General features: G+C 43.6%; 3 protein-coding genes across 3 annotated transcripts in view; 1 reads left to right on the top strand and 2 right to left on the bottom strand.

The window, feature by feature from the left end:
- Positions 1-8,741: 8,741 nt before the first annotated feature.
- On the top strand, positions 8,742-10,643 carry SARC_01814 (hypothetical protein). The gene has a single exon (XM_014304440.1). The coding sequence runs from the start codon at positions 8,920-8,922 to the stop codon at positions 9,337-9,339; it is 420 nt and encodes a 139-aa protein (XP_014159915.1). The 5' UTR covers positions 8,742-8,919; the 3' UTR covers positions 9,340-10,643.
- A 1,591-nt stretch (positions 10,644-12,234) lies between these two features.
- Positions 12,235-12,767, bottom strand: SARC_01813 (hypothetical protein; the record flags this gene model as incomplete). Its single annotated transcript, XM_014304439.1, has 1 exon — positions 12,235-12,767. A coding segment is annotated over one exon (451 nt), but the record flags the coding sequence as incomplete, so codon positions are not given.
- Positions 12,768-13,074: 307 nt separating this feature from the next.
- SARC_01812 (hypothetical protein) overlaps positions 13,075-18,570 on the bottom strand; it is a 6,267-nt gene continuing 771 nt past the window's right edge. The window contains exons 2-10 of the mRNA XM_014304438.1: positions 18,003-18,100; positions 17,234-17,502; positions 16,596-16,779; positions 15,911-16,057; positions 15,445-15,583; positions 15,049-15,275; positions 14,344-14,465; positions 13,792-13,954; positions 13,075-13,376 (exon numbers count right to left, since the gene is read on the bottom strand). Of these exons, the coding sequence (XP_014159913.1) occupies positions 13,212-13,376; positions 13,792-13,954; positions 14,344-14,465; positions 15,049-15,275; positions 15,445-15,583; positions 15,911-16,057; positions 16,596-16,779; positions 17,234-17,502; positions 18,003-18,100 (1,514 nt within the window). The 3' untranslated portion in view covers positions 13,075-13,211. The remainder of the gene's footprint in view (positions 13,377-13,791; positions 13,955-14,343; positions 14,466-15,048; positions 15,276-15,444; positions 15,584-15,910; positions 16,058-16,595; positions 16,780-17,233; positions 17,503-18,002; positions 18,101-18,570) is intronic.

Genomic DNA, 18,570 nt, shown 5'->3' with positions numbered 1-18,570 from the left:
AAACATTCATCCTATTCACGGCTACATATGGCCTGAACATTATTGCCTGTGCTCCGCCTATATAGAAAGATGCGCTGGACCCCCTGTTCGAGCGATATAACTCAACACTCATCCAAGCAGCAGCCATCATCACGGGCACTAAATATCCTAGGTTTACCAAACATCAAACAAACTTACTCCACTTTGGTGGCCCATTCCCCGCGCGACCATTCGCGGACTACCTCGGAGTGTAAAAGTCAGACTATCCAGGCTGACTATCGATGTCAATAAATTAACGTAAAAGAAAGTACAATTTCGTAAATTTGCACAGTGGAATTTAAGTTTAACTTCGGCCCTCGGTAATGAGCTAGAGATTACGGATTTCAGACTGAGACTATTGTCTATATGCTCCGCTCTAATCACTCACTACTTCGGTATAGATTTAGTTGGAGTCAGTAGCTAAAATCAGACTTCGTTTCATGCTTCGAAACTATCCTTCAATCGCAATTACTAATAAAATAACTCTAAGTTCAACCTAAGAAAAATAAAAGAAATCAAAAACACCATGTTGGTGCAGTTGAATATCTGCACCTATACCCCATCACATGGTACCTAGCTCTCCATCCCATTGAAGGCATAGACGGGCACATCTAGTTGGCTGGCTAGGGGGTATCATTTTCATGCCTTACTTCTCAGTGGACTATCTCGCGCTGAGAGTATTCGGAAATATAACATGTGTCAATATGTGTCATTTCTAAATGAGACCCTTCAAATATTATATCCCAATATTCTGGTGGAAAACATATCGTTATAGAAAAACCACCAAATCAATACCGCCCTCTGTTGTATACAATTATAATTACAAATGTCCCAAAATAGACTATTTGTTTGTTTGCTTGTTTTCTGTAGATTCAATATATCTAAATTTTGATTATTTAATTATTATACAATTACAAATATCTACAATAGCGTTTCAACATATACCAGGTTTTATAACCGTATTGCGTTTAAATATTTATACGTTTATAATATACGTTTAATATGTGCTTTTACTATAGGAACCCGCTGACTTTACAGGAGATTGCCTGGGAATACAACTCGACTCAGTAGCCAGCACAAGCCCACTCACCCCTCTGACCCAACCCGCCTGGGCCCACGACAAACCATCACTCCGCTTCCCGTACAGTATCTATGCCCACCTGAAAACTGTACACAAAACCACGGGTGGGCGTACACCCGACGATGTAGCCATCCGCCAACGCTGTGACGACATTCGGAAGAACTCAACAAAACGCTGGTCCAACAAGAAGATCGCGGCAATGGCCCGGCGCCAATACTACTACCAACTGGTCATGGGTAAGCCTCCAACCTCAAATCGGGACAAAGCCAGACACGACAACTTCAACCGCTGCTTTGAGCCTACACCAATCCGTCGCTGTGCTATGATTGTAACGAGTACGTACATGTTCACACTGCTCGACTACCACACCGACGGCTGTCTCTGCCCTGTTTACCCCGGTGGCCACAAATTCACCACCAGCTACTTTACCTGCATCCAACAATTGATCCGACGCATCCTTGTAGGCCCGAAACTGCCGCCCATTGGCCGTGAGGACCAAGAATACTACTAAGTTTCAAACTATGTTAAATAAACTAAGATACAATTTAAGTCAGTTAGGATTTAGCAGTGATAATTTGCGCAAGAATGATCGGGACTGCTTCTTGGTAAGAGCCTTAATATCCTCGATCACACAGGGTGTACCTCTAGCTGTTCTTCATTGAATAGTTTTCACTAAAAGTACTAAGTGTTCATAACCACATGCCTAAGGTGTAAATAGACATAAGAACGTAGGTCACGTTATTACATTAGCTATTATAATTAAAGTTCCATATGAAGAAAAGTTAAAAATAGAAAAAGGACATTGGATTTTGGAGATTGGCGGGAGGACCAAAACCTGTAAGTAGTAGTTCAGAGATTATAAAATTTAGTTTATGTATAATATCCTACGTCTACTAATGTCTCAAATAGGTCTAAGTAGATGAGTCGTACCAAATACTCAGGCTATTGGAGCCATCAAAGTGAATTTTAAACACTTTGAAAATATTGGATAAGTAAGTTTTCAAAATACAAATAAAACTATTGTGTAATCTCATTTGATCTTAATTTTTAGACTGACCGGTGACCGTATTTATACAAAAGGCGTTGTGCGGATGAGTTAGACGTGAGAGTGTAACTATTTGAGCGTCTGCTGATAATACATATTTTTTGGAGCTAGGGAGAACTCGACTGTTATAGTGCCATTCTCGCGGTTAAGCTTGCTAAGCGTGGCAGTCCAGGTTTTCTTGGTGAACGGTAGGTATGTTACCATATAAGTGAACTTTCGCTGTTTCGAGGGTTGTCCGAAAGCATCCTGGAGTGGTGCTCCTGCCTCTAGGCCACAATGTTGAGGAACCTGTGCGCTATTAGCACTAGCAAATAAATCGATGTCTAATGAGCCGAAAGGCTTGACGACATGCTTGGTAAACAATCAGGATGAAATTTTCAGTTGTTTGTGCTGTCGATGTGTTCGACGTAGATACCGATTTTGTTTTGTGTTAGTGTAGACTTAACCAGCGGTGGATGGGTGTGGCCGAGTTTCTCATGGCGTTCAGACATGGTGTGCGCTTGAAAGGCGGAGACTTTGTATTGACCATCACTGTTTGGGATGGTGTGTGTGATTCTGTAAGGTCTGTATTATGACAGATTGTGGGTAACGACCCGTTGTGTTGCGCTGATAAGGTGTTTTCGAAACCTTGCTATTGAAGTAACCGGACGGAAAGTATAATCCGTTTGGCAATAGGCCCGAGACCATATATATAGAGTGATTTATTTACACCTCTTTTAAGGGTATGTACATTCTTGGTCATACGTATACATGTAAGTCTTAGACGTGACCTATCTGGTGAGCCTAAGTTACATTTCGTTAGCTGTCACGTATCTGTCACTTGCCAATTCTTATGCATGTACCGTTATTGGTACCAAACTATATATGTATTTAAAAACCTGATGAAAATAGTGGTTTTGGCCTAGCATTCTCCACTTGCACAAAGTCCAGTGACAATCGTACGTTGTAATTGCAACAATGAATAATAGAAACAACAACAGCAACTATCAAGGCAACGATGAGCTTCGGCTCCTCTGATTTGATATCAAACAACCTATTGCACTTTCGGCACGCCGAGTGAGCTATTACTTTGAAGAATCCCTTTCAATAAACTTGCTAAACAGTATTCAACATCGGGCCGAACACCTCAAATCAACAAGCTGATGGCCTTCATTGATCATGGTTCACATCATTTGATCGAACCCCACTTGACTCCTTCCACAACACCACAAAAGCGAGTCTCTATCACGTTGGCTGAGTTTGGCCCAATGTTAAACATCATCTTTAAGCCTAGCCAAGAATCTCGTATGCACAAGCTCAGCCAGGATACCCGTGGTCCGGAGGGTAGTAAACCCTTTCTATCGTGTGGTGTACGTGGAAGAGTTCACCATACTATGTGTCCGGGTTGCTGTAGCCTTCAGCTACAGGGAACTGACCGGCGTCCAAGGAGAGCCTCTCGGACTTTACAACGCTCCCCAAACACTTGAATTCGGGGCCAACAATATCTTCCTTCCTGATCCTGGCCGAACTATTCGCTCAACATCGAAGCGCAAGGCTAAGCCTCCTCCAGCTATGTCTACTGCACCATCTGGGACAACGTCTCAACCTTCCAAGCGCGCGTCTGTTGAGGACGATTCTGTGATTTTCGAGCAGCCTTCCCATTATCGCGCCTCTGGAACCCAATAAAATAACCAACAGGATGTACACGAGGGCTCTACCGGCGACGTTGAAGAAGGGTAATTCCTTGTTTCTCCTCTCGCCCACTGGAATCAGTGGGACGTTCTATCGGTCCTGTTGAGGACGATTCTGTGATTTTCGAGCAGCCTTCCCATTATCGCGCCTCTGGAACCCAATAAAATAACCAACAGGATGTACACGAGGGCTCTACCGGTGACGTTGAAGAAGGGGAATTCCTTGTTTCTCCTCTCGCCCACTGAAATCAGTGGGACGTTCTATTGGTCCTCTTCCCAGAAGCGCTGGAACTATCGTGACGCAAGTGATGCTTATAATAGCCGTGGCGAACTCAAGAACTGTGATGATGGGTTCATTTGGGATTTTGTTACGGATCGCTGGGCTTCGGAAATACCGTGTAATTACTTCTGCGATCCTAACACCAACGCTTTAAAAATGGCCTCTACTAAACTTCATTCCACGAACCTGGACCACACTACTGATGCAATGTTCCATATAAATCTCAACGAGGGTGCGAACCGAAACTTTCGATCGGCCCATGCCATGCTCTGGCCCCTTGCAAATGCCGCATTCTATATCTCCGCCGCAAACCAAAGATGATTACGCATTGGAACAACGTACCAACGAATTGGTGACTTTTTGAGTGCGTTGTTGCTTAGGCAATCTCGAGAGAATATATTTCTTGGCATTGCACCGCCACGCTGGTTTTCATCCAAGTGTCACTCAAGTGTAAATTTCCGAACTACCATCTATCCACTACGGGCGCTGTAACTCTGAAATCCTATCCGTGACATTCGAGGGGAATGTGCCACTGGAAGCGGTTGTGGAAACCGTATTGGTAATGATTGTGATAAGTATCGTGACAACAATGACCGTGGTACCGACCGTCGAGACAACAACGATTGCCATGAAACAGAACAATATGCAAGTGACTGTCCCCAGAACCCTTGGAACCTGCTACTGAAAGAAAACAAGTGAACCAACGCGGGTCCGATTGTTGCCGCACAGTTTTATTACTCTATCGTACCATGCTACGCCGATGATGTCGCTATGTCAGATCTTGTAAATGAATAATTGGTTACTAGAAGGTGTTTGTAAATCAATCAAACGATCGCACCCGTAATAATGTCTACCTTTGCAGCTCGTACAATGTACCCCCATACCGCGAAAGTGACAACCACAATTCTCGGTAATGATTGTCCGACATTCTTTGAGACACAACCGATAATCTTTTTCGTTGAGACACAACCGATAATCTTTTTTGTAACAAACGAGTTACCATATGGTTGTGATCTTTTATTCAGGTTCATAGCCCAACGGGACCACTTGATACAAACCTGGTGAGATTGCTGTGTAAAACCACAGACCTTTCGACTCAAACTGCAGGAAACCCCAGATGATACTTTCTCCGGGGACTTAATCCCTACCCTCTTAGTGAGCCCGGCAGTGGTGAAGTTCCATAGAAGACTGTTCTGTTCCCAGTGGTCTAGAAGGATTCAGCTGGGCAGGTGTCGACAATGGTGCACGACTCCTCAACAAAACCCCTACACAAGTTAACTACCTCGAAGATTTATTTGATAACATACACTACCGTGATGGTAAGAATAACTTCGTTAAGGGCGACGAAGTCGACACTACAATCGGCCCAGGCATTACCTCAAAACGAATCACACATAAGCAGAAAAAAATCACAGTTCGGAGGAGAAAATCTGTGCTCGTGACGAGAAGCGGGGAATCGATAACAAAAGCAACTATTTCAGCCCTTGTCTGTCCCTTGCGGGAATCCCCCCGGAAAATTCCTTAGAGTGGCACCTACATCAATCAAGGACATCCGCTATTGCCAGTAGTACAAAGTGAATAATCACTGGTTCATTGTAAACCTTTATCCAATACCAACCAAACAAGTACTTAGACCACATACGCCGTGGCGATGTTGTGTCGACTATGGATATGGCCTGTTCCTTCAACCGATTACGCTACTCCGAGCGTTTTCGTGACTACCTAACTCGGATGACATCCAAAGATACGGCCTGGCGCCTTATTGTGGGCGTTTTTGAAGTCAACATGATGGCATACATGTTATAATACAGAGGTAATGGACTTCAAGTCCGAAATTTGCAAGATATGCTGAAACACTTCGTCAACAATGTCGGTTGTATGTCACGTTGGAAAGAAATATTCTTGGTCAGATGCCAGTCTCCGCGCTTCAAGTGCCAGTTGGCTATGTTGATGGAGCAAAGATAGAATATGGCCCCCAACCCATAAATGGTTGTACAAGCACAACAGAGCACCGTTTAAAGGTTATACTTTTGCTTCCTCCCTCGAAGGACCGCCATGAAATGGAAACATTAGGTGCTACCATGAATTGGTGGTCATAACATGTGCCCAATAGGGCTCTCATGTTGGCTCCATTAACCGACCTTGCTTATAAGAAGGATCCGCTTCATTATACGGCTGCTTGTCATGCTGCTTACACCATGATCAACCAGGTAATAGAGGATGTTGTCATTCTAGTCACTTTGAACCCTTCCCACTGCACCTCTTTGCCACCGTATATGCTATTGGTGTCGGGTTCGGTGTTCGAATCCTACGGCAAGGTAAACCGGCTACTCCATTTCCAAAATGATAGAAACAACCGTTTAGTACTAAAGGTACAGAGGCTGCGTACTAGGAGCTCCAGCATAATATTCACTTGCAGAGTCAACACGTGGTACCGGTTCCTGCTGCTTTTACTGTCCTCTTACCGCTGCCTTTTGCTACCGCCGTTAAACGACTTTCAACCCCAACTGTTGCTGTCAACCTTACACTCCCGGCCTATGCACCTATCTGAGTGCGAACCGCTTTACCTTCAAAGGGCCAAGACACATCTTGCCCCACTACCTTGAATGCTTCTGAGGTCGGACACCCCCGAGTTCATGGATATTGTATTAATTATATTGATAGACTATCCCCGGTTTTCTATCAAGGTACCAACCACAATTCTGCCCAACGGCGATACCACATATTCGATCCTGAGACCATGGCTTTAGCTTATGCTGTGGACAAGGACAAAATATTATGACACATAACCACCACATTCTCATCCCCTGGACGGATCATTACACTGTTCAATCGTCTTCCAATGAACATATTCTTTTCTATCGCTATGCGAGGCGACTGATTTCTCCGTTTGGTTGAGAAGATCCGACGCTTTCATGTCCACCTTAGGCACATTATTGGGGAATGAAGTTTGTAGCGGACATACTACCGTGCGGGTTTTCCAAGCTGTACCCTGTTAGGTACCCAGCACACAAACGCCTCTCGTGTCTCCCCAACTTCTTGAGGCTGAATCTTGCTCGTGACAGTATTCCATAACATCCCTGCTGCGTATACAAAGAACATTAAACTGCATCCTCATTGGTTCACGTCTTTGTTGAGAAAAGGGAGGTCCCAAAATCGGACCTTTATGTCAGTGCAACTTGCCACCAATGCAATTTCTACTGTGCCAATGGTGATACTACTAGAAAGACAGATGAAGAAATGTCCCTGGACAACCGATTCTTCCATGTCAATACTCCTTGGGAAAAATGTATCGAGTTCTTCGACCGCTTTCTAGATGCGTCTAATTTTTGAGGTGTCATTGTCCTTCCGTGAAGGACATCCTCTCCACGGCTTCGTGTTTTCTTCCATCTTCTAGTGGATGAACCGATTGTATTTAACTATGCAGAAGTCACGTGCCTTAAAGAAGGTATCACTTTGGGCTTACCCCCGTGGCGTTATACGATTGCAGGATTAGTCTGCAGTACGAAGCGCTCTTCTCATGTCGCTTGACTTCTGGCACAAGCTTGAGACTTCCTATCCTCCTCCGGGTGAACGAACCCCAGCCCCCTCTCAGCCTTTACCGATCATGGCGCTGACTCGCCGTCAGACTTCAGCTACATCCTTTCCGAGACCGCAAGACACATGTGTGGGCAATTAGCTATTCTAATTATCTAACAATACAAAAAAGCGTAGGTAACGTTGGGCTGCCTGATTCTGAGGGCTAAGGCGGCCGCGCCAACTAATAAACGGCCTCTTGCTGAGTCTTCCATAAGCTCAGCGGCCGACTCGACATTATCTACGAGTACACTGCCGAAGTCGGAACAGCTATTGGCTGCTATCCCTATTATAAACTGCGAACAGACAACGGCGGCTTCTTTTTCTTCACTAAACATCCAGCCTCCAACATCTGGTGCTTCATCCGTACCCCCTGACCAATCGTCGTCTCTTCTCCATGTGGATACTGACGAACCGGATGGTGACCCTGTGGATCCACCCCTTCCTACGACATCTAGCGTGCATGAGTTCTACTTAGACACATTGTCACGTGACACTACACCACATGACACCCCAATTGAACTTTTGGGTCATTACTGCCACCGCATACTCCACTACTCCACTACACTATCTCTAATACACTCGCGTACGACCAGCCCACTGCGCGAACCCAAAATTTGCGCACGAGAGTTCCATAGCAGACTACTCCAAGCTTTGCAACGCTTGTGATAGCCGAAGTCTTGGTCTGAGTACAAAGTACATGGCCGTATACTGTGGCCACTTACGTCCCCACCGTCTACATAGAATGTTTAGTAGAGATCTCTTTCTTTGAAATATTTACACCTGGAGACTTTCTTTTTAAATCGGTCACTACCTTCTCAAATTGGTCACTACTTGCATTGGCTGTCTTACACATGAAGCTTAGACTGGCTTCATGATGGGTCTCCTTTCCCAACCTGATCGAGCAACGTACCTCGGTGCAGTCCGTCACTTGGATTATAAGGTTGTGCAAATGCATTAACGAACATATTCGACAAGTCCACTGCGACTCATTTCCTTGTGACAAAAACAAGCTTAAGAATCAGCACGAATAATGAGCCACGACAGGCAAATACTTTGTCGATTAAGATACCCCTTTTCACTACAAACAGTTTTTTATTTGGTGTTGAGCCGAAGGAATCGACTACCACTTCGCTACTACCGGAGAACACCGTAGTAACAGTTTGGTTGAAAAACTCATCGGCACATGAATCGTATGGTTTGCGTCGGTTGGACGCAATGTTCTTCAATATACATGGGGCTTTGAAAGATGGGTTTCATCCGTGGCATGAGTTCTAGCGTTAATTCAGTCACTATCATCTTCCCGTATACCCTAATTACGGGGCGTACGTTCCATCACTCTTCTTATAAAAATCTTGAAGCAAATTTGAATGGATCGACTCCTGAAGGGGCTACGCATATATCCCTTAACCTACGTCCAACTGATCGCGATTGTGATGTGTGGAAGCACAAGCGCCGTGCACAGGCGTCACAGACAACTTGGGCAAACCGCCATCGTTACGACGCTGTCATCATTGCGGTTGAACGCCAAGTCATATACCAGAAGAAGCCATCTCTCCTTTCAGATACTGTCCGGTGGGGTAGTCCTGTTAGCGTTATGTCCTTAGAACCACCAGTAGTGCATATTATCCAGGACGTTGCTACTGCAAAAACTTATTCATCGCTCTAAACTAAAGGTGTATCGCGAGCCGGTCGATATTTCAGCCCCAGTTATTAAGAAAGCTCACGGTGCTTCACTTTACTGTAGCTGGCTCTTCTATATGAGCAAGTTTCGAAAAACAATCGAGATTGACAAGGCTCGTCTTGCTGCAACTTTCAAATTGACATCCGATTTCAGTACAAGTTCAATACTGCCTTCCGCCAATATTATAGTCTAGCAGATCCTAAGCATCACAAGATCCATAATCGCCGTCTTTCCAACTGAGATCGGCGGTTCATTAAGAAAAATCTCCAGCCAGCTCAATTTACTGCTATCAAATCCGGGCTTAAGTGTTGAATTGGCCTTAGCTAGTGACCCGTCTACCGCGCTGGCCTAATTCTAAAATAAAAGACAGTATGAGGCTATAATCCTTACATCTAGACGTTCTACTACCTAACCTATACATCTGTTCGACCACATTTAGAAAGCAGTCTTTTTTCAATACGGCTTGAGGGGGTTGTAAAACCTTGTGGTACCGAACAAAATCAAAATTGCGTTTATCAGGCCGTGTGGGCCGGTGTGGCCGCCATACCCAACCGCCGCACTATTCGCGCGCAAACAGCTAATACCAACCAGACTGCCGTAGCACACGTCAGTAGCCTGTGACCTATAAAAGTCGAGGTACAACCGTTGTTCGGTTCAATTTGCTACAGTGAACGAACAAACCATTTAAAACAAATAAAACTAGTGGCACGAAAGACTCGAGGACCTATACAATATTTTGGATCGACATTCGGGACAGAGGCGCCGGTTATGTATTTTATAACCCCGATCCCGACCCATAGCCCAAACGAGGGCAGGTTTCCTCACTCCATGTCCGTGGCGTAGCCCGAGCTAGAGCCGAAGGTGTTGCCTGAGGCAATATTGTGTTCCCCGATTGGTCTATTCCCGTGGGTAGAATTATTGTCAAGTTTCTGGCAAAGACACCCGAGATATTTCTGTTGAGGATCCATACTGTTTGCCGCAAACTAGCTCGATGTCATGTCACGGGTCTCAGAATTACTATCTGACAGCGCTGTTCTGCTAGTGGATGCCTAAATAGGGTCGTCGCTCGTATATGTCGAGGGCGTTCAGCCGTACATTCTTACGCTCATGCAAAAGGATGAGATATCATCGACATTGACTATATTTTTAGGCACCGGCGTGCCATCCAAGGACAATACCCGAAAGGGCAGCATATACCAACTGTGGGCAAGCAGAACGATGTGTAGAATATAGATTCTTCGAGTTGTTGTTCGTGTCTTGTTTGAGTGTAATGTGACTTTAAAATAAAGTGCAAATGTAAGTATCTATTTCTGATCTCATCTTTGGTTTTATACCTAAAGTGTTTGTTCTAGTGTTCAGCAGCTTGGGCTGGCTAGGGTAAAAATTCATATGGACAGTATGGGAAACCTTCTGCAGAACACTTTAATACTTCGATGGTATTCTATTTCGACTTCTCTGCAACTAAATCTCACGCTGATCACATGATACCTTTCCGCATAGGTTGTGACTCACATAGGATTGTAGATATTCTTAGAACGTTGTGGACAGACTTAATAGTTGATACACTCTCGGGAGTCGGTCGAGAAACTTGTAATGCTCTCGGGAGTCGGTTAAGTATTAACACAACTCTCGGGAGTAATTGAAGTAACTTGATCAGCTCTCGAGAGTGAGCTTACTCTGATGACTTCTTTAAATCAAAGTGGATTTCTTGCTGCAAAATCTGGCCTGAGACCTGCAGTCTCGCACTCTCCCTCAATTTTACAGTCAAGGGCTGAAGTGTGAAGGCTGAAGGCTGAAGAGTGAAGAGTGAAGACTGAAGGCTGAAGGCTGACGGTTAAAGACTGAAGACCTGGATTGTGAAATTGTTGACTCTATAGACGGATTGGGTGATAACTGTTGAACCGATGAATATTTGTCAAAATCGTTGACGTATTGGAGTCGTTAAGTATTGGCTCGATGAAAATTGTTGAAAACGTTGACTTGTTGAAACTGTTGACTCGATGAAATTTGCTACAAACGTTGACTTTTCTGAAGAGTAGACGATCCTCTGTACAGTGACAGGCATCACGGCGGGCGTGGATAATCTTCTATACAGGGACAGGCATCACAATATCGCAGGTAAACAGGAATTAAATGAGATTTTCTTGAAAAAGAAAAGTTGTTTCTTAAGTGCTGTGGCGTGAATGCTGGGGGAGAACAGCTCCCTTCTGCGCTGTGGCATATTGGTTTGACTTTGGGATGCGGTCTGAGAGCGAGAGGTTGATACTCAGAGGAATATAGATTCCTCGAGGTGGTGTTCGTGTTTAACATCCCCGAGGATATTGTTGGTCACCATTGGCGCCATATATCCATGATTGTGTTAGATTTTGTAAACGAAGCGCTGACTTGAGTCTGCGGAACCGTCGTCTTCCGTGTTGTCTATGCAGATGAGCTTGGGTATATTCTTCTCACACAGTAAGAGTTGGAGCTCGTCCGAAACTGACTCGTTTTCAACTCTTCGGGTGACTCGTAATGGAGGTGTGCGACATAAATCTTTTGCTCACGCCCGTCCACCTCAATTCCCGGTTTTAGCTTTCAGTGTTATTGTCGATCTCCAGATTGCGATTTCTTGTATGGGTTTTCAGCTCATCAAGGCAGACGCTTTTGACCGGCTTCTGGCACTTAGTTATGTTTCGACTATTTCGCACGTGTCTATACCCGCACTTGAATTTCTTCCTCTCCTTTGGCTTTGTCGACGGTTCAGGCTGTGATGGAGGCCGTGGCTGTAGAACCTCAATGGTCTCAAATGGCAACTACATATCAATACAAATTCCAGAGTGCCTGTACCAGACTAAAATGACTATATTAATCGACCGTGAGTGGCAATTGAATAGATAAAGTCAAAGCTAAAGTATTTTTATATTTTTATTCACAAGATTATATAATCTGCGTTCCAATCCTGAAATGCGACCACTTCTAGAGTTCATTCCAGTAGTGTTGCTCGCAGACCCCATCGAGAACTTCGTTGTCGGGGCTGACGGGAAGGGCCAGTATTCGGCTTCTTCTTCTGAAGCACTCTGCGGTGAATTCTCGTGTCCAATTTCATAATGACAAGGGTGTCGATTATCGACTCGTAAAGCTTGGTGACGCCTGCTTTACTTATTGTAACCTCTACATGAATGCTGCCGTATCTCTTCATATCTTTATCATGCGGATTGACAGGCCTTCCAAAATTCCGTTTCAATATCCCAGAATTGTTTTTTTCTTCAGTTCGCAGTTGGCCCGGACCTCGTACAGCAGCCAATCGACTTCCCCAACGGGCAGGAACAAAAATTACTTTGAGATTCATGCTCCAACCTAAAATATCTTCCAAAAGCAGAGTTTTGGCCAGAAATGTTGCATTAAAAATATCGGTCAAGAGTGTGAGATTTTTCTGGTTATCCAGTGTAGAGCCTTCAGCTCAATTTTCGCTTTCCTCAGTGATCCGATCGCATATGTACCTTGGGCCATGTGGTATACTCATCTATGCTTTGGTTGTGCGAGCCTCACTCTGCTTATTTTCACCAATTCACGTTTTCTGATTGCTATAAATGAACAAAAAAAAGAAAAGTATACGTACAAACAAAATAAATAGTCGTACATGTCAACGAGCACCTCGCTAAACAAGTATTTATGATATTCCTTCACTAGAAAAGCTTTGGTAATAGATCTCTTGTAGCGCACAAAATAGGATTGACAAATGGCGTATTTCGAGTAGCGAACACTTCTCTAATTTTATTGTAGTCTGTTCAGCCTCACATGCTCTATAAAAGGCTTAACACAGGTTAACAGTATATAAATCCAAGAACGAAAACTATGAGTAACGCTACCGACATTCGCTACAAGTGCCGCTGATGTTCCATGCTCCTCTCATGTACAATCTCGAAGTCAATGTGTACGAAAGCACGCTCGATATTGCCCCAACTTTCGTACTTCATTTGTAGCGTCTCAGCTATATCGTGGGCAATTGGCAGCGGCGTGAACGGGCACAATACAATATCCACCTGTCATCGATCAGATAGATATTTAAGTTTAGAACTGCGCATGTGCTGCAAATACATCAATACAATCAACTGTCAAACAGGAAAATCCAATGTAGTTCTATCACTAGCACGTGAGCGATGTAATATGAGGTCTCGTGACCGCTATATATGCTTAACAATCTACAACGACAAGCACTTCCTAATCTTTTATCACTTGCAGCAATGACCACAAAGAGCAGGAACTTCAAGAAAGAATCAGGTATCATTTGTATGATGTACACGCACAACCAGATATCTGGTACAAGGCAACCACCTTTGATTTCAAATGATAGTGTACTTCGTCGAGCACTGAAGACTTTTAGTTCACAAGGTAGTAATACTGATATGCAAATGTTTCACATAAAAACCGCAGAGCATTCGAGACAGCCATACATACCTCTGCAATCATTTTAGTGCCGAAATGATAGGCCGAAACAGTTTCCACGGCTATGATATCCGCGTGATGATTGAAAGCTATGTATGTCAGGACCTTTATCGTATCGGGCTCCGCCGCTATTCCACTCAAACCTTGTATTTCTTCATAACCCGTCTTCATCCAACTGAAATAAAATATTAACTTCGTGAGATGCAACTGTGAAGGCTGCACGTACGCCTGGATAAAAAACCAGCTTACTTTCGATCGAGAATAGCAATCGTACTTTGTCCCGTTTTGCGGCTAGCGATCAAACAATCACTACTTTTGATTATTAAAACAACAATGGTTCATGTACATACATCGCACTGTGGCGGATTATGTATACACATTAAATCTACAACTAGGAATTTCACATCGCCTCATTCTATTCTCGAATGCTACTCGATACAGCCAACTTCGGACAGCGAGTAACTAAGTAGCCTTTTCATTAAAGAATGTATCGGCTTCATTCAAACATAACCGTTACATATTTGTAGCCCAAGACTGGCATGAAGTTTAGGTGCGACCAAGTACCTGTACATGATGTATATGGCAATCAATATCGCACCAATGGGATCCAATGGGAGCCAAAGCCGTTCCGCTAGAACGGCGAACAGCATTGCTCCTGTGTTTGAAACAACATCATTGAAATGATCCTGTGACAGTATTGATCAGCAGGTGTTAGCAACTCGAATTGTTTGCAAAGGTCAACGTGGATCTGGAATGGGAGGGTGTGGTTTCATACTTGCATATATGTATATGTATATATATATATATATATACAGCACGTCAGCACCACACATATCGACAAGTATACAGCGAATAAGATTAGTTTCCCGTATAAACTTGAACAATTTGATTTCATACAGGGCTTTAAACGTTACATTTACACCTACTTTCTCAAGAAATCGACTCAATACACGACTTTAAGGTCGGACCAAATTGATAAAATATTTCATGTCCAAAATATTCGATGGGCAAATGAATACAGATTGCGGGACTATATAGCTCACAAAGCTGAAGCTTTTCGAGCGGAAACAACTAGGCACACACAATGCGATGAAAGTCTTTTCATGAATTGAAAATAGAATGAAGGCCACCAAGTCAGATGTTCATGACAACGAATTAAAGCTATGCGTAAATAAATTAGAATAAATGGGTGCGTGCCAAATGCATACAGATATCAGAGCACCAAAAACAGAAGCCAAATTTAAATGATAATAACCATCTATCGCTCACCTGGGCCAGAGCCTGTCCAGTCGGAGTAGCTATATTACGGCAATACATGTAAAGTACACCTTTAGAGGATATCGTCAATCCCATAATGATCCACGCGGTCAAGGACAAGTCTATCGATATGTCGTCCCCTATCAGTCGTTTACCGGATTCCCAGATGACTTGTAACGAAGCCGACACCATTACCACTGCGGACACTACTACGGCGATGGGCTCCAGTTGTTCGCGGCCTATAGGTAAATAAATAAGGTCGAAGACAAGGGTGTAGTGCGGATTAATGCAAGAAAACAAGATAAATTAAGCAATTCGATTACGAACTCAAGGTCCATAGCAACATGTATAGACGGTCGGATAGCGTTAAACGGGTGACAGCATAATTAGATCGAGAATATCACTTGCCTATAGGGTATTTGTATGGGTTATGATTAGAGACGTGATGGGACGCTAGCCAAAGCGCAAGTCCAGTGAACAAGTCCACTACCGAGTCGACCAGCGACGACACAATGGACATGGATCCTGTCATGTAGGACAGGACAAGCTGACCGGGTACAGAAGAGACAGAAATTAGTTAGTCCGATAAACTGCGTGTGCAATATGTATTAATCGTAAGACTTAAATAATGGGTATGAACGTCAAAGCACAGCTGAATCCGATGTTCAATTCCGAAAGATCTCATGCCAAGTTAGCGGTTTGTGAACGGACTCTTATTACCGCGGACAAATGCAAAGTATGTCAAAGCTATGCAATATGAACGCCTCCACGGAAAAACACATGCCGCCTGTCCAATTTCAAAATAATTTGTAAAAAGCGGAAGCTATGAAGGGTCTCGGGAGTTAATTCGTGTCTCGAAATGTCCAATACATACCTTTGCCAGTGTCAGAATTACGTTCACAACATTGGAAAGCATGGTCGCCATGCCATTTCGGGTTTCCATAGTCTCTATGGCCTTCGACATGTTCCGATTTCTTTTTGTTCCAAACTTTTCTTCGGCATCCAACAATTCTTGTATCAGCTATAAGATGACGATGTGCAGAATTGAAATTCAACCCCGGCAAAATCGTATTATTCATTGCGCCATCGGGCCCATAAATAACCCAAGTATGCAGGCATGTATATCTAAACCTCGATAATTCTTTGAGCCATCGAGCCCATCAATAACCCAAGTAGGCATTCATATATCTCTAAACCTCGATCATTCATTGACCCATAGAGCTCATAAATAACCCTAGTAAGCATGCATGTATACTTAAACCTCGATCATTCATTGACCCATAGAGCCCATAAATAACCCTAGTAAGCATGCATGTATATCTAAACCTCGATCATTCATTGAGCCATCGAGCCCATAAAAAACCCTAGTAAGCATGCATGTATATCTAAACCTCGATCATTCAATGGGCCATCGACTAATAAATAACCAAGTAGGCATGTATGTAAATCTAAACCTCGCGATTAGAACGGAGGCATGCGATGCCCATGATCCCCTTATGTTCAGTATCATTATGCAAAGCAATTGGAAAATGTCACACATAGACCCCAACGAGACGCACCTCATTTTGCGTATTGTAGAATGACCGCACGTTCCGGCTCAATAAGCCAAACTCTTTGGTCTCTGTATCTACCAGCTTGCGCGAAATGGCCTCTATGTCGATTCTCCAGCCGTCTTCTAGCAACGGACTCGAACTTGGGTTGTCGCAATTTTGACCCCACAGCAAGAGCCCGGTTTCATCAGGGCTGTCAAAATTCAGAGACCGAATTCAATGCCGTGCTCAATCATATATCAATATTTAAGTATATTTATAATGACGAAAATAAATAAACTGTACCACTCCATTCTGTGATGCGACGAGAAGAGAGAAAAACAAATGATACTCAATATCGAGGCTAAAAGAGATGTATACCAACTTGCAAGCGCCATATAGCGGCGAATATGCAAATAAAAGGTGAAATTGCCAAGGCTACTTCCGTGCTTGTATGATTGCTTCTATTATTCAAATTATTCAGGATAAACCAGACCACTTCAAAACCACCACTGCCACCTCGAAAACATGCAACGCATGATACAAAACCTACACACGATGTACATATTGACTCTACGCAGATTAAACTATGCAATCACAAGAACTTATCTTCTGAAGTAGTACTTGAACTCACAAACCACCTTACGCACAAAAACACTTTTACATACGAAGCCGCTGCATCGTCCACAATTTCGCTGCCATTGCTCGCCTCACTCTGCACACGTCGCACGTGCAATGCCTTTGCTTTGCGTTCCCTTGCCAACTTTCGCGCTGTACATTGCTGGTGCGTGGGATGGGATTCGTCCATGCTGTAGGCGGTCTCCAGTAGCCTTCGTTGTGAGGCAGTGGCTTGTGTCAACAGGCAGGGTGTGTGCTCGTTGGTAGGGATAGTCTGAGCAAAACTCAGATCCGATTGACTCCTGTACGCAGCCCTGGACTGCGGGTTGCAAGGAGGTGACCATATTCGTGAACGCAAATGAGTGGGGGAATTGAAGTGAACCTTCCCCCCAATCGTATCAGAAGGCTAAAGCAGAAAACAGTATTCCATTGCTTTTTTTTAACCTAAGCATTGAACAAGATACAACACATTAGGTTGTTCTGAAAGAACACGAATTTGAGTTCTAAAAGAACACGAATTTGAGAGTTCCGTGCCCATTCTCGACGGAGTACCGCAAGAGTGTCCTGTGTCTGGAATACAGAGATGTCACCGAAGTCGCAAAATATATATATCTCGGTTGGCAAGCAATATCATGCTCACATATATAGCCAAAATTACATGTACATAGCAATACACATGTACAATATCAAATGTCAAGCAAAATGCATAAAGCTTTCTTAACCGCGGGCTTGCACATATCTCCCGCGAACACACAACTGTCATTTCTATGGAGGCGGCTTGTATGGAAATCGACGTACACTCAGCCCGTGTGTACATACCGTTGTGTCATACATCAAATGGTGGATGGAGGCGGAATTGATGCCCGACAGATTATTGCTGCAGACGCGACGATAGCCATGACTGCTTGTTGCGTTGGCTATAAACATCATCAGGTTGAGTACAAATTTTCAATGAATTCGATAGAAGAAAATGGCTCTGTCTGACGGTGCGAACTGAACACGCTAAAAAATCACAAAAGAACGATGAACACTTAAAGTACGGGTTCAATAATGAATATAATCACAAAACTGTTGTAGTTGTTTCAGCTTTGAACTTTGATACCCATGTTTAAAAAACCTCAAAAAATACCACAACGCAAAAATATATATATATACACCACTTCCTGCAGAATCACGTGAGCACCCCAGTGAGCGTTCTGGCATCTATCTAGCTAGTGCCCTCGTTTATAAAATATAATCAATGATCTAATCTGTATGGATGACATAAAACATTTACAAGCATATACACATGTATATACATATATGAATACACACACACATATAAATATATATATATATATATATATATATACTACACACACACACACACACACACACACTACACTAC

Source organism: Sphaeroforma arctica (assembly GCF_001186125.1).
Source record: "Sphaeroforma arctica JP610 unplaced genomic scaffold supercont1.76, whole genome shotgun sequence".
Lineage (NCBI taxonomy): Eukaryota > Ichthyosporea > Ichthyophonida > Sphaeroforma > Sphaeroforma arctica.
Note: the sequence above shows the minus strand (reverse complement) of the source record. Positions and strands in the feature narration are given on the sequence as shown.